The sequence below is a fragment of the Papio anubis genome, chromosome 17 (genome assembly GCF_008728515.1).
Source record: "Papio anubis isolate 15944 chromosome 17, Panubis1.0, whole genome shotgun sequence".
Taxonomy (NCBI): Eukaryota; Metazoa; Chordata; class Mammalia; order Primates; family Cercopithecidae; genus Papio; species Papio anubis.
In genome coordinates this window covers 21906811-21934454 of record NC_044992.1, presented here as the reverse complement: position 1 = coordinate 21934454, position 27644 = coordinate 21906811, and the positions used below count along the sequence as shown (strand labels likewise).

The 27644-nt window shown below is 46.3% G+C and overlaps 1 protein-coding gene across 5 annotated transcripts in view; it reads left to right on the top strand.

Annotated features, from left to right (window-relative positions):
- Window positions 1-25696, top strand: part of PHF12 (PHD finger protein 12) — a 47995-nt gene extending 22299 nt beyond the window's left edge. For 2 of the 5 annotated variants that reach the window (XM_021928874.2, XM_021928875.2), the window contains 13 exons: window positions 3951-4023; window positions 7031-7424; window positions 9588-9708; window positions 11773-11905; window positions 13583-13747; window positions 16634-16792; window positions 17398-18193; window positions 19440-19565; window positions 20304-20447; window positions 22086-22184; window positions 23295-23377; window positions 23952-24090; window positions 24429-25696. In XM_021928874.2, coding sequence (XP_021784566.1) covers window positions 3951-4023; window positions 7031-7424; window positions 9588-9708; window positions 11773-11905; window positions 13583-13747; window positions 16634-16792; window positions 17398-18193; window positions 19440-19565; window positions 20304-20447; window positions 22086-22184; window positions 23295-23377; window positions 23952-24090; window positions 24429-24763 — 2767 coding nt within the window. In that variant the 3' untranslated portion in view covers window positions 24764-25696. The remainder of the gene's footprint in view (window positions 1-3950; window positions 4024-7030; window positions 7425-9587; window positions 9709-11772; window positions 11906-13582; window positions 13748-16633; window positions 16793-17397; window positions 18194-19439; window positions 19566-20303; window positions 20448-22085; window positions 22185-23294; window positions 23378-23951; window positions 24091-24428) is intronic. The other 3 variants (XM_003912530.5, XR_004179378.1, XR_004179379.1) reach the window with 3 other exon arrangements.
- The last annotated feature ends 1948 nt before the right edge of the window (window positions 25697-27644 follow it).

Genomic DNA, 27644 nt, shown 5'->3' with positions numbered 1-27644 from the left:
TCTTAATACAAGTTTTAAGCATTTTACCCCTGTGTTAAGATAAACAAGATTAAAAATCAAATTGTTTAAAGAAGATTAAAATGAGTAGAGGTGGGATGGTTCAATAAGTTCAGGTTTGCCAGTATGGACTTGGACTCCTGTTTCATCTCATTGGTTGGTAACTTAGAAAACATAAGTAATTTCATGTGTGACTTAACCAACAAAACAGATGCCTGCCCAGTTGCATTACCTTGCTTCATAGCTTTGAAGGATTACACTCACTTCCTAGAAGCCCATTCTTTAGTGTTCCCCAGTCTTTAAAGCTTTATTGAGTACCTACTACATGCCAGGCATTGTACAGGGTGTGGGGGTACAAAGGCAAATGAGGCATGGAGAAGGGGATTCAGACATGTAATAGTTTGAATATAGCGTGGTGCAGAAGTACTCTGGCAAACCAGAGACTTTCAGAGAAAGCTTTCTGGAAAGAATACCTGACTTGAGTCTCAAAAGATAAAGAGTTTACCAGGTGAAGCAGCTGGGGAAGAGTGATGTAGTTGTGGGTAGTAGCCCTGGAGTAAGCAGAGACAACAGATGAGAAACAGTATGGGCTGTGTAGGGAGCCGGCCAACTGATCGAGCTGGAGAAAGAAGAGGGTTCTGGCCACAGGGGTCTTATCTTCAATACTGAGGAGCTTGAACTTTATCTTGTAATGGGTCGGGGAGGGGCATCATTGAAGGGCTTTTAAATCAGGAGAGTGATATGATGAAAATTGTGTCTTGGATAATCATTCTGCCAGCAAGGTTGAGAATAGATTGAGGAAAGCCTGAAGCGTGGCCGAGAGACCATTCACGTCTTAGTGAAAGATCTAAGCCCATTCCACCTTACCTTACTCTTCTCTACTTTAAATGTTTGATGTAGGATATCTTGGTACAAAGCCAGTGGGCAGATGAACAGAAGTGATGAGAAACAGAATCAGAAGTGACACCCTTCAGGGTTAATTTTGATAGGACAGCTACTGAAGCATAGCAGAGTCTGTAGGCCTTTGAAAATTACTTGCATGCATTTCAGTAGTTTAGATATGGCCTTTTGCAGAATTACATTGGCGAGAATGAGCGGAGACTTACAGGTGACATTCACCTGTGATCCTCTAGGGCTTGGAGACCTGTCCTAGCAGGCCATTGTTTTTCCAGTTTCTTGATTCCTGGTAAGCATCCTCCTGAGATTTCACTAAGGAAACAGGAAGCAAGGGAAGTAATGAGCTGTGAAGCCTTGATGGGCATCTGACGTGTATGCTTAGGGCTCTGGGGAAACAGGGAGCTAAGAAAATTTGCCGAGTCAAGTGCTATTTTATGTAGAAATGGTAAAACAGCATAACTTTAAGTGCTGAGAAAATAAGGAGAGTCCTTGTATAGTAAAAATACTCAAGTTTGGTTTTTGGTTTTTTTTGTTTGTTTGTTTGTTTGTTTTACTATTTCTCCCATTCTTCGAAGAAAAATTTCCTGCATACCATTCCAAGTAGGTTACTTAACCAAGAACCCAAAGATAGGAATTTCTTTTTTTTTTTTTTTTGAGACAGAGTTTCACTCTTGTTGCCCAGGCTGGAGTGTAATGGCATGATCTCGGCTCAGCGTAACCTCCGCCTCCTCAGTTCAAGTGGTTCTCCTGCCTCAGCCTCCTGAGTAGCTGGGATTACAGGTGTGTGCCACCATGCCCAGCTAATTTTGTATTTTTAGTAGAGATGGGGTTTCTCCATGTTGGTCAGGCTGGTCTTGAACTCTCGACCTCAGGTGATCCACCCGCCTCCACCTCCCAAAGTGCTGGGGTTACAGGCATGAGCCACTGCGCCCGGCATCAAAGGTAGGAATTTCTTAAGCATAGATGTAGTCTGTTTTGTTTTTTGTTTTTGAGACGGAGTCTCGCTCTGTCGCCCAGGCTGGAGTGCAGTGGCACTATCTCGGCTCACTGCAACCTCTGCTTCCCAGGTTCAAGCCATTCTCCTGCCTCAGCCTCCTGAGTAGCTGGGACTACAGGTGCGCGCCACCACGCCCAGCTAATTTTTGTATTATTAGTAGAGACAGGATTTCACTATGTTGGCCAGGCTGTTCTCAAACTCCTGACCTCGTGTTCCGCCTGCCTCAGCCTCCCAAAAGTGCTGGGATTACAGGCTTAAGCCATCATGCCTGGCCTGTTTTTTGTTTGTTTGTTTGTTTGTTTGTTTATTTTGAGATGGAGTTTCGCTCTTGTTGCCCAGGCTGGAATGCAATGATGTAATCTCAGCTTACTGCAACTTCCGCCTCCTGCGTTCAAAGGATTCTCCTACCTCAGCCTCCCAAGTAGCTGGGATTACAGGTGCCCACCACCACGCCCAGCTAATTTTTGTATTTTTAGTAGAGATGAGGTTTCACCATGTTAGCCAGACTGGTCTCGAACTTCCGATTTCAGGTGATCCGCTGTGTGCACAACCTCTATATTATAAAGATACAAGGAGGGAAGAGATCCAATCATTGTCCTAGTCCCTCTAATAAAATAAATAAGAGAACTACTGAAATGGGCAAAGCATGAGAAGTGCCAAAAGAGAACTAAACCATGCAGCAAGAGGTCCAAGATACAGGAGTAATATGAACTCATGGAAAAGCTGTTTGGTTATCTATTGTTGCATAACAAACAACACCAAAACTCAGTGGCCTGGTATAGAAACTCGTTATTATCTCTCACAGTTCTGAGGGTTGCCTGGGCTCTGCTGGGTGGTTTTTCTGTTTCACATGATGTTGGCTGGGACTGCAGTCATTTGGAGGCTTCACTGAACTGGTATGTCACATACCATGACTCACTCACATAGCAGTAGTTGCTGCTGTGTGTTGGCTTGGAGTTCAGCTGAAGCTGTTTTTTTGTTTTTTGTTTTCTCAAGATGGAGTTTCGCTCTGTTGCCCAGGCTAGAGTGCAGTGGTGCGATCTTGGCTCACTGTAACCTCCACCTCCCAGGTTCAAGCAATTCTTCTGCCTCAGCCTCCCAAATAGCTGGGATTACAGGCATGTGCCACCATACCTGACTAATTTTTATATTTTTAGTAGAGATGGGGTTTTGCCATGTTGGCCAGGCTGATCTTGAACTCCTAACCTCAAGTGATCCACCAGCCTCAGCCTCCCAAAGTGCTGGGATTCCAGGTGTGAGTCACCGTGCCCGACCTAAAACTGTTGATTGGAATACCTTGTCTCCTCCATGTCCTCTCTCATAGCATGACAGCAGGGCTCTAAGATGGAACTTTCCAAGCATATTTTTTAAAAAGTAGAATCTGCAGATCTCTTAAGGCCCAGCTTTGGAAGTTGCAACATTGTCACCTCTGCTGCATTCTGTGATCAAAGCAAGTCATAAGACAAGCACAATTCAAGAGGAGGGAAAGGGACTACCTGTGGATGGGAGGCAGAGCAAATAATTTGCAGCTGTCTTTAATCCATCACAGCTGATTGAGGCAGATATGAAAGGATGAATAGAGTTTTGACAGGCATAGCTTTCTAAAGGAAGGGTATTCTAGAGGAAGAAATAGGAAGTCTTCCATTTCATTAGTGGGAAGAGCACCTGAAGGGGTCTGGGAAGATGGAATGGGACCATGTGACAGGGCTTTGAACAGCAGTTAGAAAAGCTTGGCCCTATACTAACAGGCTTTAAGAAAACAGTGTGGAGGACCTCTCAGGTATTTTATTATACCTTTCCCTAACACTGGGTTATTATACCTTAAACCCAGTGTTAATAGCTCTGGATTTGGCTTCTGTCTCTAAGGCGTGGGAAGGGATGCTCACTCCTTAGGTTATTATGAGTGATGCTGACTTAGGCATTTTGAAGGAGGAGACAACCCTAGCAGTCCTGCAGAACTGGCCACAATAGGAGTTTAGGAACATGCAAACCTAGCTAGGCTTTTCCTACTGCCTCAAAGGGCTAGTTACTTAGTCTTGCCCTTGTCTGTTCCCCACAGTAACCCTCCACTGAGTGAAGAAATGTTGCCTCCTGGAGAGTGGATGTGTCACCGGTGCACTGTTCGCCGAAAGGTAATAATGCTGCTTTCTGAAGACTGTCCAGAAAGCCTGATCCAGAGCACTGATATGCTAGAGCTCAGACGGCCTGGCCCTGAAGGCATTCTTGTCCCTTCTTCTTGTCTCTTCCAGCCCTGGAATCACCCCACTCTTCCCATGGTGACTGTTTGGAATCCAGTAGGGCCTAAAAATCCAAACATGGGCTGCTGAAATGGGCAGAAGAGGTGTGTTAACTTACTGAGCCATGTTTAGTCACTAGTGACAGGAGTAGTCTTATCTTCTTGTTAACTTCCTAATAAGTGGCCTGAATGTGGCAGCCTTATCCATGACTGAAGAACGAAGGCTGCTTCTCCAGCTTGATGGAAAATGGAGTTTTCTCTCACCCCAAGGCAAATAAGTCACTGGTATCCAGAGACTTGTCATACTGACGGAGAGGATTTTGAACCCATTTGTACCCCAGGTTGCCTATCTTTCTTTAGCTTCCCGTCCTTCGGCTTTGATAATTTAGTACTGGCTTCAAGAATATAGTTTATTATTTTCTACTTTCAGAACTCTTGTGGGCAACAAGAGCTATATTCTCCCTTATTAAAAAAGGAAGTAGGTGTGCTTGCACCCAGATTATGATTGACCCAACCCTCAAATTATAGGCTATGGATTAGAATTTGTGCATTGTAATCCACCCTGCTGTGCTCCCCACACTAATTATACACCAAGCAACTTTCCTATGTTGTGACCTCACCTCTATTTGCCTGGTCCCTGAACGTGATGTCACAATGAATGATGACTTCCTTGGTTGCAGAAACAGGATGAGATGATTCAGGTTGTGGTTTATATGTGTAACAGTTTCAGCCTTTAAGAAAGAAAGTAAACAAGCAGACATTATTTTTCAAATATGTGCATAAGGGTTCATATTAAAAAGCAAGCCAAAGCCCAGTCAACCACCTAACCACAGCTGTAGTTAAATTTCTCCATAAAGCAAGCTATCTTTCAGCCTCTCCACCTTCCAAGATCCTTTCCTGTGCATCCCTAATTAGGTAAGAGCAGGGCTAGTTAGAGGCACCTGCCAGCTAAGAGCCCTCTCAAACTTGCCACTCAAAAAAGCTGGACCTGAAAAGGTTTAGGGGAGCTAAAGGAAAAGAGGTAAAGAGGGTGGAGAAAAGGAAATACTATGTTAGTTTGTATGCCAGGTGTTTTAATTATGTTATCCCATTATCTCTGTGACTTTTTTTTTTTTTTGAGGCAGAATGTCATTCTGTCACCAGGCTGGAGTGCAGTGGTGCGACCTGGGCTCACTACAACCTCCCCCTCCCGGGTTCAAGCTTTTCTCCTGCCTCAGCCTCCTGAGTAGCTGAAATTACAGGCACTCACCATCACACCCAGCTAATTTTCGTACTTTTAGTAGAGACAGGGTTTCACCATGTTGGCCAGGCTGGTCTCAAACTCCTGCCTTCAGGTGATCCGCCTGCCTTGACCTCCCAAAGTGCTGGAATTACAGGCATGAGCCACCACACCCGGCCATGTTATCCCATTATCTATCCATCCAGCCATAGATGGATACCGAATGCTGGCAGTAGATTTCCATTTTAGAAAGGAAGAAACGGAGGCTCAAAAATGTAGATTAACTTTCCCAAGGACTCAAAGGAATTGACAGAACCAATATTTGAACCAAATTCTCTCATTCCGAACCTCTGTTACGTCTTCATCAGTTTTCTAGGAGCAGAGCTACTTCTTGGGGATTATAGGATGCCCTTTTCTAACAGGGCACTTCTCCTAAGATGCCTCTTACCTTTCACATGGACCTCTTTGCCTACCAGTGCCAAGTCTGCCTTTTCCACCATCACCAGCACTACTCCCCTTTGGCCTCCTGTATTTACACTGAAGTGAACTGAAATAATACATCCTCTGGCCTTCATCAGCTCCTGACATTCAGGTCCTATCATGATTCATAGTGGAAGCACTAGGTCCTACTCCAACTCCAAATTATCCCTTTCATATATATGACCCTTTTTATCTCCCTCCACCATATCCCTGAGAGGAAAAGAAAGATTTTTCTGTCTCATTTTACAGATGAAGAAATTCTTGCCCACCAGCAAGAGTCACCACAAGGTCAGAGGGAATCAGTGGCAGAAGTAGGACAAGATCACAGGTCTCCTACCTGGAGATCAGTGTTAAACCTTCATTTGACTACTCTTATTTGGAGTCCTGGAGGAAAATGTTCTATCAGATAGATATCCAGTCCTACTGAGTACACTTAATCTTTTTCCATTTCCCCACTTTCTAATAGGTGTCACTTACTTTGAGCAAAGTTTTTAAAACCATTCAGGAGGTCAGGAGGCTGTATAGTGATCTCATTGATTTTTTTTTTTTTTTTTTTGAGACGGAATCTTGCTCTGTTGCCCAAGCTGGAGTGCAGTGGTGCAATCTCAGCTCACTGCAACCTCTTCCTCCCAGGTTCAAGCGATGCTCCTGCCTCAGCCTCCTGAGTAGCTGGGATTACAGGCGTGTGCCAGCACACCCAAATGATTTTTGTGTTTTTAGTAGAGATGGGGTTTCACCATGTTGGCCAGGCTGGTCTTGAACTCCTGACCCCAGGTGATCTGCCTGCCTCAGCCTCCCAAAGTGCTGGGATTACAGACATGAGCCACCGTGCCTGGCCCATTGATTTTTACTATTAGTCTCACTAAATTTATTCTCACTGTGTTACCTTTTTAGCCCTTTACCCTATACTTTATAGATGTTGTATGTCATATGATGAGTTAGTGTTAATGATATATATTTTGTATAGTTATTCCTAACTTTCCATGCTTTTTGGTGATTCTCTGATGCAACAGTTTTATCAGCTTTAGTTCAATTATAGTTGTGTCAACTTTAACAGACCAGTGTTCCAAGTCACCAAGTAGATGAGTCTGTGATATGTGAAGGCCTTTTACAATTTTGGTTAGTGGTCTACCAGGACTTTGTAGCACCCATCTCTTTGTTTCATGGTACTTTTCATGATGGGCCCACCTGTTCATTTGCACAGAAACGAGAGCAGAAAAAGGAGCTGGGTCATGTCAATGGACTGGTGGACAAATCTGGCAAACGGACTACATCCCCCAGCAGTGACACTGACTTGTTGGACAGATCGACCAGCAAAACTGAACTAAAGGCCATTGCCCATGCTCGGATCCTGGAAAGGAGAGCCAGCAGGCCTGGCACGCCCACATCCAATGCCAGCACAGAGACCCCCACCTCTGAGCAGAATGATGTCGACGAAGACATTATTGACGTGGATGAGGAACCAGTAGCAGCGGAGCCAGACTATGTGCAGCCCCAGCTGAGGCGGCCCTTTGAGCTGCTGATTGCTGCCGCCATGGAGCGGAACCCCACCCAATTTCAGTTGCCCAATGAACTGACTTGTACCACTGCACTACCAGGTCAGCCAAACCATCATCATATCCCTCCCCAACCCCAGTTTCCCCAAAGGACCAGCACAAAAGCAGTGCTGCCTGTGGAGTCACTGTTCATGTAGTTACTGTCTTGGGTTCCTGTTCCTGGTTCTGCTTGGAGAGATCTTTGAAGGTCTTAGCCATTACAGAGCTTACTCAGTTTTCCATTTTCTTAGTTTCTGAACTCCTTTCCCACCGCCCCACCCCCAGAATTACCTTTTTCCCCTTTTTTTTTTTTTTTTTTTTTTTTTTTTTTGGAGAAAGAGTCTCACTTTGTCACTCAGGCTGGAGTGCAGTGGTGCGATCTCAGTTCACTGCAACCTCCGCCTCCCAGGTTCAAGCAATTCTCGTGCCTCAGCCTTCCAAGTAGCTGGGACTACAGGCGCATGCCACCATGCCTGGCTAATTTTTGTATTTTTAATAGAGATAGGATTTCACCATGTTGGTCAGGCTGGTCTTGAACTCCTGACCTCAGGTGATCCGCCCACCTCAACCTCCCAAAGTGCTGGGATTACAGGTGTGAGTCACCACACCCGGCCCCAGAATTATCTTTAAAAATATAGATAGATAGATAGATAGATAGATAGATAGATAGATAGATAGATAGATGTATATTATACATTCACATGGTTCAAAAATCAAAAAATATTAAGGGCTACAATGAAAATTTCCCTCCCACCCATCTGCCATTTGCCTACTTTCCACCTTCCTGCTCTTCACAGGTAACCACTGGTTGATTCTTCTCAAATTTCTTTGTGCATGTAAAAGCAAATACAGATACATGCTGATTAATTTCCCCTTAAGTAACATACTAGGTAACCCATTCTACACCTTGCTTTTGTTGTTGTTGTTTTCACTTATTTTCTAGAAGTCTTTTTATATTAATATAGATTTTTTTTTTTTTTTGAAACAGTCTTGCTCTGTCACCCAGGCTGCACTGCACTGTGGTGCAGTGGTGTGACCACAGCTCAAGCAATCCTCTCACCTCAGCCTCCCAAGTAGCTGGGACCACAGTTGCACACCACCACACCCAGCTAATTTTTATATTTTTTATAGAGACAGGGTCTCACTATGTTGCCAGGGCTGGTCTCGAACTGTGCTCACACGATCCTCCTGCCTCGGAGGCTCCCAAAGTGCTGGGATTATAGGCATGAGCCACTGCACCTGGCCTTCTCACTTTTTTTAATGGTTTCATAGTAGTTCATTATACAGATACGTCATAATTAATTTAACCAATTTTCTATTAATGGACATTTAGGTTCCAAATCTTTTGTTACTACTGGTAGTGCTTCAGTGAATAACTTTGTAAATACATCATTGTATACATGTAGAGATGTGTAACTGTATCTATAGGACAATAAAATTGCTGGGTCAAAACTATGCATTTATAGTTTTGATAGATACTGCCAAATTGTCCTCCATTCTTTTTTCTTTTTTTTTTTTAAGTCCTGGCTTCTTGATACCGTAAAGCTTCTACATCTTACTTTTTCCTCCCAGAGAAAGTGAAATTGGTAGACTTAAGAAGAATGCATATGGAATCAAAGCTTCTCTGATTTTTATGAAAATGTGGGCCAAGTGTGGTGGCTCACACCTGTAATCTTGGTACTTTGAGAGATCGAGACAGGAAGATCACTTGAGGCCAGGAATTGGAGACCAGTCTGAGCAACATGATGAGACCCTGTCTCTCAAAAAATAAAAATAAAAAAGTTAGCTGAGTTTGGTGGCCCACACTTGTAGTCCTGGCTAATATGGAGGCTAAGGCAGGAAGGTTGCTTGAGCCCAGTAGTTCAAGGTTGCAGGCCAACACCACAGAATAGTCCTTGTTGACTACATGACTTGGACATTTACATTTCTTAGGTTGCCAGTATCTAATCTAGCATTTCTGACCATTTTATGTTTGCAAAACAGTTAGATGTGTTTCTGCCATAGAACAGATGACTTCTGATTCTGACTTATGTATTAGTCTCTTTTTTTTCTTCCTTTCTCATTCTTTTTTCTAACTTAAAATCAACCCCAGGGGCCTTAGAGAGAAATCCATGCCTAGGTCATGGCACATGCTTAAGATCTGTTTTTTCCCTTATGTTGTTTCCATATTGCAGGCTAGGAACTCGGAAGCCAGGGATAGCTCAGCACCATCACTTTCTTTTCTAGGTTCTAGCAAGAGGAGAAGAAAGGAGGAAACAACAGGGAAAAATGTTAAGAAGACACAGCATGAATTAGATCACAATGGTCTCGTTCCCTTACCGGTCAAAGTCTGCTTCACGTGTAACAGGTATTTTCTTTCATACTAAGGGGCTCTTTCTCATGTTTAGCAAATGATACTTTTTCTGTCATCACCTCTTCCAGACCAGGTATGTTAAATGGGAACAGCCCATATTCTGATGGTATGAGTAAACAGAGACTGACTAATGGACTGATGAGAGCCATTAATGTGTATGTGTTAACAACATATTTTCTGAAGAATCACAGTATAAGAGTACTGTGAACTGTGTTGAGGCTGAGCACGGTGGCTCATGCCTGTAATCTCAGCAATTTGGGAGGCCAAGGCAATCAGATTGTTTGAACCTGGGAGCTTGAGACCAGCCTGGGCAACACAGTGAAACCGTGTCTCTACAAAAAAAAAATTTTTTTAATGAGCCAGATATGGTGATATGCACCTGTAGTCCCAGCTACTCAGGAGGCTTAAGCAGATTAGCCCTGGAGGCTAAACTGTGATCATGCCACTGCACTCCAGCCTGGACAACAGAGCAAGACCCTGCATTTTAAAAACAAAAACAATGGCCTGGCATGGTGGTTTACACCTGTAATCCCAGCACTTTGGGAAGCCGAGGCGGGTAGATCACGAGGTCAGGAGATGAAAACCATCCTGGCCAACGTGGTGAAATTCCATCTTTACTAAAAATACAAAAATTAGCTCGGCGTGGTGGCATGCGCCTGTAGTCCCAGCTACTCCAGAGGCTGAGGCAGGAGAATCACTTGAACCCGGGAGGCAGAGGTTGCAGTGAGCTGAGGTTGCACGCCACTGCACTCTAGCCTGGTGACAGAGCAAGACTCTATCTCAAAAAAACTGTGTTTAGACACTAGAACGAGAGGAGTTGGACTTAAACTAAACATTAACTTGAATCACTTAAGATAAGTTTAAAAGTAGTATAAGGATCTGTGATAGTGTATATTGGACTGGATAACTTCCAAAAGCCCCTAGGGCTGCCCCAGTTGTAGTGTCTGGGACACAGGTTTCCTTCAAATAGGATCTCTTTGACAGAAACCAGCTGTTTCAGTTACTGAAGCTGGACTTGTTGGCTTAGGTGTGTTAGAAGTACTGTATTATGGTCAGAGCAGAGCAGTAAGAGAATGTAACTATCAAAAAGAAGTATTTCACAGCAAAAGCTATAGGGAAAGGGAACTAGATAGTAGAGTGGCAGAACTCTGAGTCAGGACAAACTGTGGCTCCAGTGCATCTTGGGGACCCCAGAAGTATTGTAGTTACAAATCGTAGTTGTCATTTGCTTAGTCCTCCTCCCTTGAACCCTGCTTACATGAATACATTACAAAATCATCTTTCCAGCACACCTCTAATTGTCAGTTCTGCTGAGTGCTTCATACAGAAGATAAATATTTTCTTGCTATAGTTAAGACTCCAGAAAGGTTGCTAGTGATTTTTTAATGAAGTAGCCTCTCTCTTTTAAGAAGTAGGGAGATCAGAGCAGAGTTCACTGTTTTCCCCTAGTGAGTACTGAACATTGATCATCCCTGCTCTGACAGCCACTTTAGCTGTACTCCAACTAAACATTCACTTTCCCACAAGACACATTATTCTTAGAAAAGAGAATAATGGAGAACCTAATGGGAGCCCCCAAATCCATCCATCTGGTTTTTTTTTTTTTTTTTTTTTTTTTAAAGATAGAGTTTCGCTTGTAACCCAGGCTGGAGCGCAGTGGTGCCATCTTGGCTTGCTGCATGCAACCTCTGGCCTCCTGGGTTCAAGCGATTCTCCTGCCTCAGTCTCCCGAGTAGCTGGGATTACAGGCACCCACCACCACGCCTGGCTAATTTTTTGTATTTTTAGTAGAGACAGGGTTTCCCATGTTGGTCAGGCTAGTCTTGATCTCCTGACCTCAGGCGATCCATCCACTTCGGCCTCCCAAAGTGCGGGGATTACAGGCGTGAGCCATCGTGCCAGCCCCATCCATCTTTCTAATCATAAGTGTAACTGAATCACTGGAGGAAGATGTGGGAGAATGTTAGGATTAAGAAGGGGAGGCTGTTCCATAGGTCAAGAGTTAGTTTGAATTTTCCTTTTCTTGCCACAGAAATGGCCTACATCTCTTTTTTGCAGGAGTTGCCGCGTGGCTCCTCTCATCCAGTGTGACTATTGCCCTCTCCTGTTTCACATGGACTGCCTCGAGCCGCCGCTCACTGCCATGCCCCTGGGCAGATGGATGTGTCCAAATCACATCGAACATGTAGTGGTAAGCACAGCAGTGTCCATTCAGTCATCAACAGGCATAGCTGGAGCATGGACTGATTAGTAGAAAGCATATTAAGGTCAGCTTGGTGCCAAGTTTACCACATGTTTACCAAATATTTGACATATTTCAGCTATGCTTTTTCTCACAATGTTTTGTTTCGGCTACCCACACAGACTTTACTCACTAGTGCTTTGCTGTTTGTAAGTGACTTCTCCTACAGAGAATTAAGCAGTTGATGTTACAGCCCTAAAAGGGAAGTATATTAGATCCAACCTTAAGGAAATAAATCGTTGGCTGTCTGGGGTATGTGTGTCCCAGGCACCAAATGAAGTTCAGTAAATAAGCTGTTGAATGAATAATGGTGTGAAGGTTCCTATTGCTTTATCTTCCAAGAGTCTTGGGTTTATTTTCCAGACTGAGGCTAGAACAGAGCTGTCACTTGCTATCTCCAAAAGAAGTTTAGGACATCTTTTTATAGGCAGTTAGAACAGTCACTCACAAGATTGAATGGGAGAGGATTTGAGGAGGAGGAGCTCCCTCATAAGAGCAACCTTCCAGATTAAAAGGGCTACTGCTTAAGACATTGTCTGTCAAATGATGATAACCATGGAATGACCGTTGGCCTTCATGGCAATGTGCTGCTGACCTTACACTGAGAGGAACCTCGGTTAAAGATTTGCACACGTTAAAGATTTGCACACGTGGAAGAGAAGAGTTACTTTGTGTTCTTTTGACTCATGCTACTCAAAAATTTTTCTGGAGGAAAATCTAGTCTTGTTTTGCTTCCTTGTATCTCTCCTAGTCTTGTTTTGCTTCCTGATGAACCAGAAAAAAAAATGACCATAAGCAGTTTACCCAAATATGAAACTTAAAGAGCAGCTTTCTAGCAGTTGACAACTTCTTAGTTGGTTACATTTTTACTAGCCACTTAAAGGTATTTCCTGATTTATGAATTAGGAAGCTGCCACAACAGGTCCTTTCTTTTGAATTAAAATGTAGGGGCCCAGATGTAGAAGAGGAAAAGTGGCATAATTTCGGTATGCCTTCTGTATATTATTGCAGAAACTCTTCTTTCTTTTCTCCCTTTGGCCTCTAAGAGCAATCCAGGGTTTTCCTTTCCAGTAGAGGAAGACCGATACCAAGATGGGTTAACTTACGCTCCTTGGTACCGTGGAGTAGGAATAGAGCAGAGCACACAGAGTTCTGATTCTGACCCCGTTGTCAGCCAAGCTCCTATGTAGAACACAGTCCTGCTTTTCCTGTGAGAGAGGCCCTTGCTGGGAAGGGAGTCTGGGTCTCTTAAAGGTCAAAGCATATGTCTCCTCTGAAACCCGTGCTGCTATTAGAGGACCCTGCAAAGGCTTCTCTGAGCTGGAACAGAAGACTGTCAGAGGCTGAATTTGGAAGGGCACTTCTTGCTTGATTTCTCCTGCCTTCCTTAAGGCTCTCTAGGGAGCGAGAACATACTGGCTTTCTTCCACTGGACTGGGCAGGGCTGAGTAGGAAGTCTCGTCCATGTTCCCTTGCTCTCTGACAAGAGTGCCGACATCCTGGTCTCTAATTGAGGGAACCCATGTGGCCAAGGGCTTCTAGTTTTTAAACACAGGGAATGGGGTTAACTGGGACAGGAGGTGCCTTTTGAGGCTCACCACAGGGTTGTGTCTGCTTTGTCCCTAGCTGAACCAGAAGAATATGACACTGAGCAATCGGTGCCAGGTGTTTGATCGTTTCCAGGACACCATTTCGCAGCATGTTGTCAAAGTGGACTTCCTGAACCGAATCCACAAGAAGCACCCCCCTAACCGGCGTGTGCTCCAGTCAGTCAAAAGAAGAAGCTTGAAGGTGAGTCACAATCAGGGACAGGCAAGATGGTGGTCTGCCTGCCATCATGGGTTAGACAGAGGATCACTGTCCCGGTTTTACAGGCAGGGAAACTGAAGCCCCAGAGATGTGTTTGTGGTGTCTAGTGAGTAATGAGTGTGACCTTCATTTTAATACTTGGGGATGATGGTCAGGATTATGAGGGCCAAACCTCAAGTTAGCCTTCGAAGTCTACCAGTGTCTAGTTTTCCAAAGGATAAGCACTCTTCAGCCCATCCCACCAAACCCAAATGTGCTCTGTTGTTACGCCACCCTCACCTAACACTCATTCTATCTGTTTCTGTTGGATGGTCTCTGTCCACAAGGCAAGGTAAAGGTGGGGGTGATTAAGCAGAAAGAGCCATGTGGAAGGTGAAGAGCTAATCCCAGCTCAGGAACTTAAGTGGAAAATATCTAAAGGAAAGTTAAATCTGTTTTTCCAGGCTGCTGTTAATATATCACCAGTACTCCAAATTGTAGCATAGCTGTAATAATACCTAACATTTATATGCACTTGACATTGACCAAAGTGTGTTTACAGAGACTGACAGAAAAATTTCCCTTGAAAAGCATTTGGTGGTAGTGAGGATGTTTTTAAACCATTCAGTCCCCTCATTCAGTTAACCTAGAGGGCCCAACACTATATACCCATATATAAACTTGTTTTTCTCTTTTGAAATGATCCCACAGTCTTATGTGCTAACAGAAACCAGCACTTCTCAAGTATGACCACTTGGTGGCAGCCACACTTTAAAATCAATCACCCGCGGTGGCTCACGCCTGTAATCCCAGCACTTTGGGAGGCCGAGGCGGGTGGATCACCTGAGATCAGGAGTTCGAAACCAACCTGACCAGCATGGTGAAACCCCATCTCTACTAAAAATACAAAACATTAGCCAGGCGTTGTGGCAGGTGCCTGTAATCCCAGCTACTTGGGAGACTGAGGCAGGAGAATCATTAGAACCTGGGAGGTGGAGGTTGCAGTGAGCCGAGATCACGCCATTGCACTCCAGCCTGGACAACAAGAGTGAAACTCTGTCTCAAAAAAAAAAAAAAAAAATCAGTCACACCGCTGCCATTACCTTCATTGGGTATCAGTCCTAACAAGATGCTAACTGTTGAAAACTGTATAACAAACTTAACTGGGCAAATATTTACACGTCAGTGGAGACACAGATTTTCCAAAACTAGATTCAAATATTTTGGTGATGGATGATATTAAAAGTAGTATGCCTCATCTTAGTGAAACAGATCTAAAAGTAATCCAGACTGTGTAATTCACCGTATAGATTTGTCAGAGAACATGGCTGCTGAAGTGAACAGTCCAGGAGACCTTGATAAAAATCCTGTCGTTGTATGGTGCCCCTCCCCGCTTTTTAAGTGTTTCTCGAGTGAGGAAACTCAAAGGGTATGAGTTACCTGCAAAGCATTTTGTACTTGGACGGTTTGAGAATGAAATGAGGACTGTAGCACCATAGAACATTGGTGAAGAACCCCAGCTCTCTCCTGCTTGATTCTAGCAATTCAGGAAAAATCTGCTGAGAACTTTGTATCTTGGTTGTGAATTTCTTTTCCACTTAGCCCTTCACTCTTCCCCAGGGGTAGCCTTAGAGTAGTCCACTGTTCCATTCCTCTTCCTCTCATTCCTGGGTGATCTCAGAAAGCCCATGGCACCAGCTAAGGCCATCACCAGCCCTTGGTGATGACTCTCAACTCCATATTGCATGCCTTTCTCCTTATATCCAGACTCATATCTGCTTGCCCATCCCACAGATATCTCAGGATGAACCTCCCTAAGACCAAAAGTCTTCTGCCTCCACATCTGCTCTGCCTCCTGTGTCTCCTATTAAAGTAAATAACAATGATCACTACTCAGTCCCTCAGACCAAATTCTGGGAACCATTTTCAGTTCTTCTTCCCTTGTCTACCATAAGGATTTTGTCACCAAATCTGTTGGTTCTCTGGATGTTTTCCAAATCCACAAAGTGCTATCACATCTCTATGCCTTACATGCTTCTCACCCTCCCTTATTTTTCCTTTATCTGCCTGGAAGATCCTTCTCAACTTCCAAGTGTCAACTCAAATACTGACTTCCTATAAAATCGTCCCTAATCCTAAATTCCTGTCCCCCAAACTAAAATAAGCACTCTTTATGTTTTCAATAGCACCTTAGACATGTTTCTATTCTAGAACCCATTACCTTGTGTTATAATATTTCTGTGTTTATCTCCCCACTAGACTGTGAGCTTCTTGAGGGCAAGTCTTAAGTTTTATTCATCTCTGGATCTCTAGAACTTGGAAGAGTGCCTAGACACGGGAGGTGCTCAATGAATGTTGGTTGAATGTATGAATGACTCTTTGTTTGTGTGGCTCTTTCATTCTTACATGGTGTGATTCAGAGTGTGTCTTCTGTTTTTGTTGCACAAAAACGTCTGTAGTTGTTTCATGAGTCATGAATGAATGGATGAAGGAAACTAACATTGATTGAGTGCTTATCATGAGCCAGGCCTCATGTCAAGCATGTTTCTGTCTCAGTGACTGCTCACCCACTCCCAAACTTGACACTGAGCAATAAGAACCCAGAGTACCACTCTGAAGTCCTGTCCAGTGCCAGTCTTACACCTTTCAGGCTGAAGCAGAAGACAGCACGCAGTGGTTTCTGTGTTCTGCAGGCCTTAGACCTTGATGAAGAAAAGTGGAGGCCCCACCTGCTATTTCCATTTCTGAGCTTCCTTTTCCTCAGCGGACCCCAGAGTGGATGGTCCCTTGAGCACCAGCACCACAGACAGAACAGCATACCAGGGCAGAATCAACTGGACATGTTGGAACTATCTCCCTCTCCTTCCTCCTCCTATCTATCCTGAACAGGTTCCCGATGCTATAAAATCTCAGTACCAGTTTCCACCCCCTCTCATTGCACCCGCGGCCATTCGGGATGGGGAGCTGATCTGCAATGGGATCCCTGAGGAATCACAGATGCACCTTTTGAACTCTGAGCACTTAGCCACCCAAGCAGAGCAGCAAGAGGTGAGTGAAGGCAGGGCTGGGATTCCAAACCCAATCTTCCTTCCATGTCACCACAGCTGTTATCGGAAGTAGCCTCAGTGTCATTCTTATTCCAGTCCCCACCCACCCTCATCCTAACCCCTCAAGAGTTGAGTAATCCAGGGGGAACCTCTGACTCAAATCCCAAAGGCAAGTAAGAGATCTACAAAGGCAACTGGTCTACTTCTCTCCGTTGTTACCCCAGTGCACTGTGAGATGGTCAAATCTATACTGTAGAAAGAGATGAGTAGACCCATAGAGAGGTTAGGTGATAGTGCTGGACATACCACAGGTGCTCGGGGTACTTGCTGAATATTGGTCACAAGTAAGCCTTAAAGGCAGAGTCAAAATGCAGATCCCAAGCTCTGTTGGCCAGAGGGTGTGTTTCCTGCCGAGGGTACCCACAAGTCTTGCTTGGGAATGGAAATGGAATTCTGTGAGGAGTCAAGCACACTTTTTGTGAGCATTTGCAATGGGACCTTGGAAACTGCTTGTCAGCTCTGCTGTAGCCCTAACCACTATGGCAGGAAGGACCAGCACCTCTCAGGCCTCTCACCCCCGTCTCCTCTCCTCTCCTTCCATTGCAGTGGCTCTGTAGTGTTGTTGCGCTCCAGTGCAGCATATTGAAACATTTATCTGCTAAGCAGATGCCTTCGCATTGGGACTCTGAACAGACAGAGAAGGCTGATATTAAGCCTGTTATTGTGACTGACGGCTCAATCACCACCTCCTTGCAAACAGCTGACAAGACACCTACACCTTCCCACTACCCCTTGTCCTGCCCCTCAGGGATTAGCACCCAGAATTCCTTGAGCTGCTCTCCACCCCACCAGCCCCCAGCCCTAGAGGACATCGGCTGCAGTTCTTGTGCAGAAAAATCCAAGAAAACCCCTTGTGGGACTGCCAATGGGCCAGTGAACACAGAGGTGAAAGCTAATGGCCCACACCTCTACAGCAGCCCTACTGATTCCACGGACCCCCGGCGACTTCCAGGCGCTAACACCCCCCTACCAGGCCTCTCACACCGGCAAGGCTGGCCCCGGCCCCTCACGCCACCAGCGGCTGGGGGCCTTCAGAACCACACCGTCGGCATCATTGTGAAGACAGAGAATGCCACTGACCCCAGCTTTTGCCCCCAGAGGAGTTTGGTTCCTGTCCCAAGCCTGCCCCCTTCCATTCCCAGCTCTTGTGCCAGCATCGAGAACACCAGCACTTTGCAAAGAAAGACTGTCCAATCACAGATAGGACCTCCGTTGACAGATTCAAGGCCACTGGGCTCACCCCCAAATGCCACCCGGGTGCTCACTCCCCCCCAAGCAGCAGGAGATGGTATCTTGGCCACAGGAGCCAACCAACGATTCAGCTCACCAGCGCCATCGTCAGGTGAGTGCTGCTCAGCCTTGGGGTGATTTGGAATAATTTTATGCTCTTTCTGGCAAATAAGACAAGATTCCAAAAGCACTTATATCCCTGTGAATACTTCAGAGGACTTTGGCTTCTGTATTGTTTGTCTTACTCCCATTTCCGTAATAGAAGAGGAAGCACATGTTAACTTGTCCCATTTATAGATGGGACTGCTTAGACTCTGAAAGCTTCAGTGATTTCCTTAAATTGACCTACAGAGTCAGTGGCAGGATTGGAACCACAGCCCAGGTCTCCTGATTCCATCCCACACCTTCCAGGCCTAGGCTCCTGCCTGTTTTGTTCTGTCACCTTAAAAGAAGGCAGGGTGCTCTCTGGAATTACTGTGATCAGCCTGAGGTTCTGCGTGATGGCCTCAGTATTGTTAGAGCCGCACAAAAGAATGGATTCATGCTTGATGCATATTCTCAGAGTTCATCTGATGGACTTCCGTGTCAGGAAGCAGGGATAGACAGCAGCACTGTCTTTCAGAGGAGCTGTAGAGTGGGATGCCCACAGGGGTTGGTCTAGCCCAGAGGCTTGCCCTCGGGCCACATGCCAAAGGGCGGTCCTTTAGGTCTGTACTTGGCCTACTGTGGACCTGCTCTCTCAGCTGTCCCCAGACAGCACTCAGTACCTTGAGGTTGCTGACCCCGGCATCTGAACCAGGTTTCAGATGCTGCCGGAACCCCCTGTGGTCTCTCCCGTCTGAACTGAAGCCGGCCTCCTAGTCAGCTGGGAGTCTCGGTAACCAGGTGACTGTGATTTCTCTGCATGGGGGCCCCTGGTCCCAGGATGGCCCCACTCCCAGGCTGTTTTCCTGTCTCTGTTTATCGCTTAATACCAGTGTGGGTAGATTTTCCATGCTGTGAGTCATATTTCAGTAGGCAGGAATTATAAGGGCAGGCACCACTTATTTAAAAGTAGAGGCAGCAGGGAGGTGGTCATGGCCCAAAGAATGAAGCTGCCCCACCACTTTCCCCAGAGCAGTGGATTTCAATGATTCCCAGTGCTCTGGAGACTCCTGCGTGCCCGGGTGCTTTGTCATTCCATCTGCCCTTCCTCACCACACGTTTTTAGCTCTAGGAGTTCCAGAGCCTATGGGTTGAGAATCAAGAAGGGAACATCACCTTGGGTCCGAAATCCAGACCTGTCTCAGCAGTGGGGGATTGGACCGGTGGGTTTCCCTCAGGCGACGTAAGTAACAGTCTTCCTGCTCCGTCCCCAGATGGCAAGGTCAGCCCCGGCACGTTATCCATAGGAAGCGCTTTAACCGTACCCTCTTTCCCAGCCAACTCTACTGCCATGGTGGACCTCACCAACTCACTTCGAGCATTTATGGATGTCAATGGAGGTGAGTGAATGAGCTGCTGCTGTTCCATTGGTTGCTATGTTGAAGGTGCTATTCCTATACAGCATTCAGCTCATTTCAGAAAGGGAGGGAAGGAGCACCTGATCCCAGAGGCCTAGGGGGAGATGGGAATGACGAGTATCCTTTTGGATAGGGGGGTGGGGTGAAAAAGAAAGCTCCTTCTCTAGCTCTGCCTTCTACATGTACATATACACATAATCAAAGATGGAGGGAGGACAGAGCCAAGCTGAACCAGTGAGACAAAAACAAAATCACTTTAGGCAGATCACCTGGATTTGCAGAATAAAACTAGGATCCTCACTCCCAAAGGAGGGACCTCATCTGTGGGAAACCCCCAAAGTCCAGGAGAACAGGGACAGATCTTGATCTCTGTGAACACAAGGTGGGTAGAAAATTCAAGTCTCAATATCAGACATCCAGGCCCTCCCCCACAGACAGGCAAGTGGTTTATTCCACTCTGCCATTCTAGGAGCACTATTAAAATCAATTCACCCAACTACAGGAGGCAGCTGCACAGGCTGCATTGGGACCCATCTCACTGCAGATAGCAAGTGAAATGCCCAGCTGCAGATCCTTGTATGCTCTGTACTCAATGCTGTTTGAGTAAAAGTTACTTGACTGGATTTTAGAAATGCCGAACTATTTGCTCTGTGACCCTGATTTGCTTCCACATTCCACTTCCATCTCAGCAGCTTTTTAATCTTTCTCTTTGGCTAATAGAAATCGAGATAAATATGCTGGACGAGAAGCTGATCAAGTTTCTGGCCTTGCAGAGAATACATCAGCTTTTCCCCTCCCGGGTCCAACCTTCACCGGGCAGTGTCGGGACACATCAGCTGGCTTCTGGAGGGCACCACACAGAAGGTGCGCATGTACACACCTGTCACCACATCATCAGATCTCCCCTCTACGTGTGCGAATGGTCACCTTGCCTCCATGGAGAATCTGAGCTTCCAGTATTCAAATCTTCTTGTGTGCTTTTCATGGGCTTAATAAAGCACCATGGTTTTTTTCTGAAGAGAGCAGGAACAAGATGGCAACCACAGCTTTCTTATCAGACTTGGGGAAGTCTGCTGTAACTTTCTTTCATATATAAGTCCACTTTGAGACACAGCAAAGCAGCTACCAGTACCTTTGGGTATATGTAGTGTACTTTCTGCTTACTTGCTTTCAAATATTTGAATTAGAAGGGCTTTCCGACGGAGTGCAGTGGCTCACACCTGTAATCCCAGCACTTTGGGAGGCTGAGGCGGGAGGATCACTTGAGCCCAGGAGTTGGAGACCAGCCTGGGCAACACAGTGAGACCCTATCTCTACAAATAATTTTAAACTTAGCCAGGCATGGTGGCATACACCTGTAGTCCCAGCTGCTTGGAAGGCTAAGGTGGGAGAATCGCTTGAGCCTGGGAGGTCAAGGCTGCAGTGAGCTATGATTGCACCACTGCACTCCAGCCTGGGTGACAGGGTGAGACCCTGTCTCTAAATAAATAATAAATAAATAAAATTTTTAAAAGTGGCCGGGCGCGGTGGCTCACGCCTGTAATCCCAGCACTTTGGGAGGCCGAGGCGGGCGGATCACAAGGTCAGGAGATCGAGACCACGGTGAAACCTCGTCTCTACTAAAAATACAAAAAATTAGCCGGGCGCGGTTGTGGGCGCCTGTAGTCCCAGCTACTCGGGAGGCTGAGGCAGGAGACTGGCGGGAACCCGGGAGGCGGAGCTTGCAGTGAGCTGAGATCCGGCCACTGCACTCCAGCCTGGGCGACAGAGCAAGACTCCGTCTCAAAAAAATAAATAAATAAAAATTTTTAAAAGAATGGCTTCCCAAGAGGGAACTTTTCAAGTTCAAGGTGAGAAATAGAATAACCGTAGGCCAGCCTTCTGGAAATTTTCCCCAAGTGGTTAACTCTGTTTCAGGTATGTCTGAGCACTGGCCATTAAAAGCCTTGCTGCTTCAAAGTGTGGTTCCCAGACCAGCAGCATCAGCAGCCCCTGAGAGCTTGTTAGAAATGCAGAGCTCAGTGCATTGGTTTTTTGCCTATTTTTAAAGAAAACAGCAAAAGAAATGCAGAGCTAAGGCCCCTCCTCAGACCTATTGAATCAGAATCTGCATTTCAACAAGATATGTAGGCGATTCATATGCACATTAAAGTTTGAGAAACACTGGTCCATGCGGTCTGTTTTTCCATGTTCTCCCTATAGTACCAGCTGGAATATCCCAGATTAGCCAACCAGGAGCCCAGGAACTTACAGAGTACTGTCATCTCTGACTTCTCTGACTATCTTCAAAGATGGTCCTCTGCACCCTGTGTTGGAAATGCTGTGGGTGGGGAGAGAAAGTCTACCCTGCAGCAGCTCAGTGTTGGATGTGAGTTTGGAAAGATGAGTCATCCAGCGGGATTTTCTCCAGGCCATGAGCCAAAAGTCCAGATTTTGTTGGTTTATGTTTGGATCACAGGATCTGAGTTTCTGAATGATCCTATTCCTATGTTTGTCTTGTAGTGCAAAGAAAGGAGGTACAGGCCCGAGCTGTGTTCTACCCCCTCTTAGGGTTGGGAGGAGCTGTGAACATGTGCTATCGAACCCTCTACATCGGGACAGGTGAGCCAGCCAGGAAGCTGGGAGAGACACTGAATCTGTTCAGCCCTAAAGACTGATACCCTTACCCACAGAAGTTAGAAAGGGGTGAGGGAAGCCCTTTCCAGAGTTGACTGCTTTAAACCAGTGGATAGCTAGACAAGAGAAACTAAGAATAGAGACAATCAGCCGGTCACAGTGGCTCACGCCTATAATCCCAGCATTTTGGGAGGACGAGGCAGGAGGAACACTTGAGCCCAGGACTTCGAGACCAGCCTGGGCAATATGGTGAAACCCCATCTCTACCAAAAAACAAATACAAAAAAATTAGCTGGTCACATGCCTATAGTCCCAGCTACTTGGGAGGCTGAGGTGGGAAGATCACCTGAGCCTGGGAGGTCAAGGCAGTGATCCTGTTCATGCCACTGCACTCCAGCCCGGGCAACAGAGTGAGACCCTGTCTCAAAAATAAAAGAGACGATCAGTTCCTTGTCTTCCCTTGTTCAGGCCCTTTTGCTTTGTCTTTGCCCAGTGTTGCATCAGCAGAGATGAAAGTCAGCTCTGACTACTGCCCAGGGAGGCACTTTAAACACTGCGGGGAAGAACCCAAGGAGAAGGCAGATGCTTTGTCCCTGGTGGTCTTTGAAAGAGTGATAGGCTCACACATATCCAATCTTCAGTTAGCCCTGTATCTGTTTTTTGTTTTGTTTTGTTTTCCCTAGAAGTCCTAGAGACAGATAGTTCTATATCTGGTACAGAAGGACAGACAGATTAGTCCTTACCCTAGAAACTTCCCTTTCTTTAAGGTGATATGATTTTCTAGGCTCTGCACCCTCTTGTTGTATTTTCATAGAAATATCCCATCCTCTTCAGTAGCTCACTGTTCCCTTCTGGGTAGCAGCCACATGTTCTAAAGCAGATCAGCTGGCAGGGACAGCTGTTCTTTATCAGGAGCTTGGAAAAGACATCAGTTTTTGTTCAAAAATAAAAGGGGAGGGCCCTGAGCTACTCACCCTTGAAGTCTCTGCTAGTGCCAACCCAGAAGCTAACTCCCTCCCTGTCTCACCTCCCCGACACATGCACCTTACAATCTGTTCTCTGCCTTCCTTTTCCTCTACTCCTGCCATCTTGCAGGAGCTGACATGGATGTGTGCCTTACAAACTATGGTCACTGTAACTACGTGTCCGGGAAACATGCCTGCATATTCTACGATGAGGTGAGGGCTGGAGATGCGGTGGGAGGGAGCTTTCCCAACCTAAGGCCTCTCCCAGGCAGTAGGTTTTTGTTCAGTGCCCTGAGGGGAGGGAAGAGGGATTGGGAGTCCTCTCCTTTTCTTCCCTCCCTGTCATTCCTGGAGGAGGACAGTCTTGATGTAAAACAGCATCCTACCAGGGGTACCTGCTTCACAGGAGCAGGGCTACCATTTTTCCTGAGGTTAGTCACAGGCACAGCAGAGGGGAGGGGACCAGCGTAGAAGGAAGCCAAGCCCTGTGGATGTGTCCCTGTGAATTTCATTATCATCACGGGCCAGTGAGTATCACACCAAGAGGAGCGGTGCTGAGAAGGCAGAGTGAAGGAGGATTGGGAGAGTAGGGGGTGTGGGACACCAGAAGGAAGGCTTCCCTGAGGAGGTATCTGCAGCCCCCTTCTGAAAGGACAGGGGCCATGACTGGGGAGGCAAGTAAGGGCTCCCTAGGTAGAGCAGCACGGCCTTCTCCGTATGTCCTCTCCCCCTAGCCCCAGGCCCCACACAGCCGACCACACATCTTATCTCCCCTCCTCCTCCTCAGAATACCAAACATTATGAGCTGTTAAACTACAGTGAGCATGGGACAACGGTGGACAATGTGCTGTATTCATGTGACTTCTCGGAGAAGACCCCGCCAACACCCCCAAGCAGTATTGTTGCCAAAGTGCAGAGTGTCATCAGTAAGTTGGAGCAGAGGTCTGTGGCCACAAAGCTGAGGCCGCAGTCAGGGTGGTTCTGACTTGCTGCCCATGGTCTGTCTCTTGCCTTCCTAGTCCTATTGGCCAAGCTCTACTTCCTCATGGGCCCAGGGCAGGCCACAGAGAAGCAAGTGCTGAGTACCCCCATGTGTGTACACACCTGTGGGGACTTCAGACTCCACCAACCCTTTCTGAGCATCCTTCATCCGTAGTCATGCAGCAGTTGGAATGGGGAGATGCAGGAGCCCAACCTTGGCAAACAGCCCACATGGGTTGGCTGCTCACTGTTCCTCTTCTGTGACCATCCCCCTTTTTCCCAGGGCGCCGCCGGCACCAGAAACAGGATGAAGAGCCAAGTGAGGAGGCAGCCATGATGAGTTCCCAGGCCCAAGGGCCGCAGCGGAGACCCTGCAATTGCAAAGCCAGCAGCTCAAGCTTGATTGGGGGCAGTGGGGCCGGCTGGGAGGGCACGGCCTTACTGCACCATGGCAGCTACATCAAGCTGGGCTGCCTGCAGTTTGTCTTCAGCATCACTGAGTTTGCGACCAAACAGCCCAAAGGCGATGCCAGCCTGCTGCAGGATGGGGTCTTGGCCGAGAAGCTCTCTCTCAAGCCCCACCAGGGCCCTGTGCTGCGCTCCAACTCCGTTCCCTAGGACTGGCAGCTACCCCGCTACTGGCCTGTACACCCACCCAAGACTCCTGCAATGCAAAAATGTACACAAACCAAGCCCGGGTGTTTTCTATACTCTACCAGAAACGCTTCAACTACAATCTTTGCATGAAATGAAGAAAACCTTTTGACTGTTTTTTAAAAATCCTTTTTCTTTCCTCAAGTTCTAGGGGGCATTTGCACATATATTTGTACTCAACATTTCATGGGAAAGCGGCAAACCCGAGCTGAGGAACAGCGTGGGCAGGGAGGGAAAGACCCATGGTCTGGACACTTCCTCCAACACAAAACCCTTCCCCACCCACCTACTACTCCCTCCCCCTCGCCCGCCGTTGTAAAATAATCAGAAACTTGTTCTATTTTGTGGCAGTGACAATAGTTTTATATTAAAAGAAAAAATACAGTTTTCATACAGCAAAATCTATACAATATCATTGTTTTATTTAATATAAAGATCGCTACCCACCTTCCTTCCATGGTTCCCACCCTCCACGTTATTTTCCCTTTCTGCAGCAGTTGCACTACAGGTAGCTACTGTGTATTATGGACAAATGAGAAATGAATTCTTTTTCTGGCTGTCCATCTGTTTTATTTCAAATAAGGAAAAGTGTATTTGGATTTTGTGTAAATACATCTAGTGATGACATTTTTTCAATGTTTTTAAAAACCGTGTACAGTACTACATGTGGTAGAGCGTTTTCTCAAATTGTCTATTGTAGCAAAAATGTTTTTGTCGTAAACCTGTTTTGTCTCCTTTTTTTGTTCTCTCGCCACTTCTCTCCTCTTCTTCCTGCCCCTGGTTCCCTCCTCTCCTCCCACCCCCACAACCAGTACCAATGTACATAGTAATTGTAATGTTTTAGACTTTACAAAAACTTTCCTGTATTCTGTATATAAAAAACAAAAATACTTCAAATTATGTTTTCTGACTGTCTGTCCTACCTGTCATCACCCTCAGAGGAGACCCTCTTTTAGATCTGGGTCTAGCAGGTGGGGGGCCTTTTGAACAGGTCTCATTCCCATAGGGAAGTTTGGGAGGGGAAGTGTTGGAGAAAAGTGAGCCAGGGTGGATGGAGGACAATGGAAGGACATGGGTGCGTCTGCTGGCCGCGGGGGCTGTTTCTTCAGAGAACCCTGACTGATAGTGGAATCCAGTCTTGACATGTCACTTCTAGTCATGTGATCTGCAGTCATGCTTCTCTACAACTGCTATTCCTCATCAGAAAATGAGTCTGCTGCGTTACCTTAATTCTCAAGTCCCGGGAACCTTCATTAAACCAAATTTCATGCTTTCCTCCCAGATCTTAGTGAAAAACTGCAGGAAGTTTTCCTGAGGACAGCCTCCTCAGATGGAGAGCACCTCTGTGTATATTCCAGAACTGTTTGTGTAGGTGCATCTGCTTGTGTGTCAGGATTTTGCCTTAGGGATAAAGAATGAATATTCTATCCCCAGCCTCATCCCACAGCATCTACAATGGAAACTGGCCCTGGAATCTGAGGTCTGTCCCTGACTTTCATCTGCCCATCTAGGCTTCATCACTCTGCTCCCGGTGTCCTGATGGGCTTTTTGAACTCCCTAAGGACAGAAACTTGAATATCTTCCGCTCAGAATTTCCAAATCTAACTACACTGCTGGGCACAGCATAAGTACCAAATATCAGGTTCCAGGTTGTACTGAATTTCTCAGGCAACAGCCTTCTGCCCTGGAATGCCCTTACGCATTCGTTCCTAGCTGGCCCCACCCTTCTTGCCATCATGGTCACTTGTAACTGAGTGATGGAGCTTCTCTGCCTGTCTCTATCACCCGTGAGAACCATTCCAAAGGCAAATTTCCTCCTGAAAGGCAATAATAGATTTTACTGTCTATCTCTTCCGGCTTCCCTTCAGCCATGGAAGGCACTAGTGGGGCTGAGGTAGGGAGATACAGAGCGGGAATGAAGGAGTGAATTCTGACACCCCTTAACTGCCTGTGCCACCTTGAACAGTGTCCCCTCTAGCCTGTGTGGGGAGAACAGGGAAGAATCCTAGAAGCTGGGGGCTGGATGTGAAGATAAAAAACTGAAGGATTTGGCCCAGTGCGGAGGCTGACACCTGTAATCCCAGCACTTTGAGAGGCTGAGGCAGGTGGGTCACAAGTTCAGAAGTTTGAGACCAACCTGGCCAACACAGTGAAAACCCATCTCCACTAAAATACAAAAATTAGCCAGGTGTGGTGTCACACACCTGTAATCCTAGCTACTCTAGAGTCCGAGGCAGAAGAATTGCTTGAACCCAGGAGGCGGAGGTTGCAGTGAGCCGAGATCATGCCACTGCATTCCAGCCTGGGCAACAAGAGCAAAACTCCATCACACACACACAAAAAAAAGACAGCTGGACATGGTGGCTCACGCCTATAATCCCAGCACCTTGTGAGGCTGCTGAGGCAGGCGGATCACCTGAGGTCAGGAGTTCGAGACCAGCCTGGCCAACATGGCAAAAACCCCTCTCTACTAAAAATACAAAAATTAGCCGGGTGTGGTGGCAGGGACCCGTAATCCCAGCTACTCAGAAGGCTGAGGCAGGAGAATCACTTGAACCCGGTAGGCAGAGGTTGCAGTGAGCCAAGAGGGCGCCATTGCATTCCAGCCTGGGCAACAGAGGGAGACTCCCTCTCAAAAAAAAAAAAAAAGAAGGAAGGGAAGAAAGAAAAGGATTTGTTCCTAGAGGGAAAAGCATCTAGGACTAGACTCAAAGACACACGTATATTCATGTACACACCTGACTTCAGAAGGGAGGGACCGTGCTACATACACCTCGAGTAAACGTATGGAGATATTCAAGCACATGCATTGGCAGAGACTACAGATGCAGGCACATAACCTGGA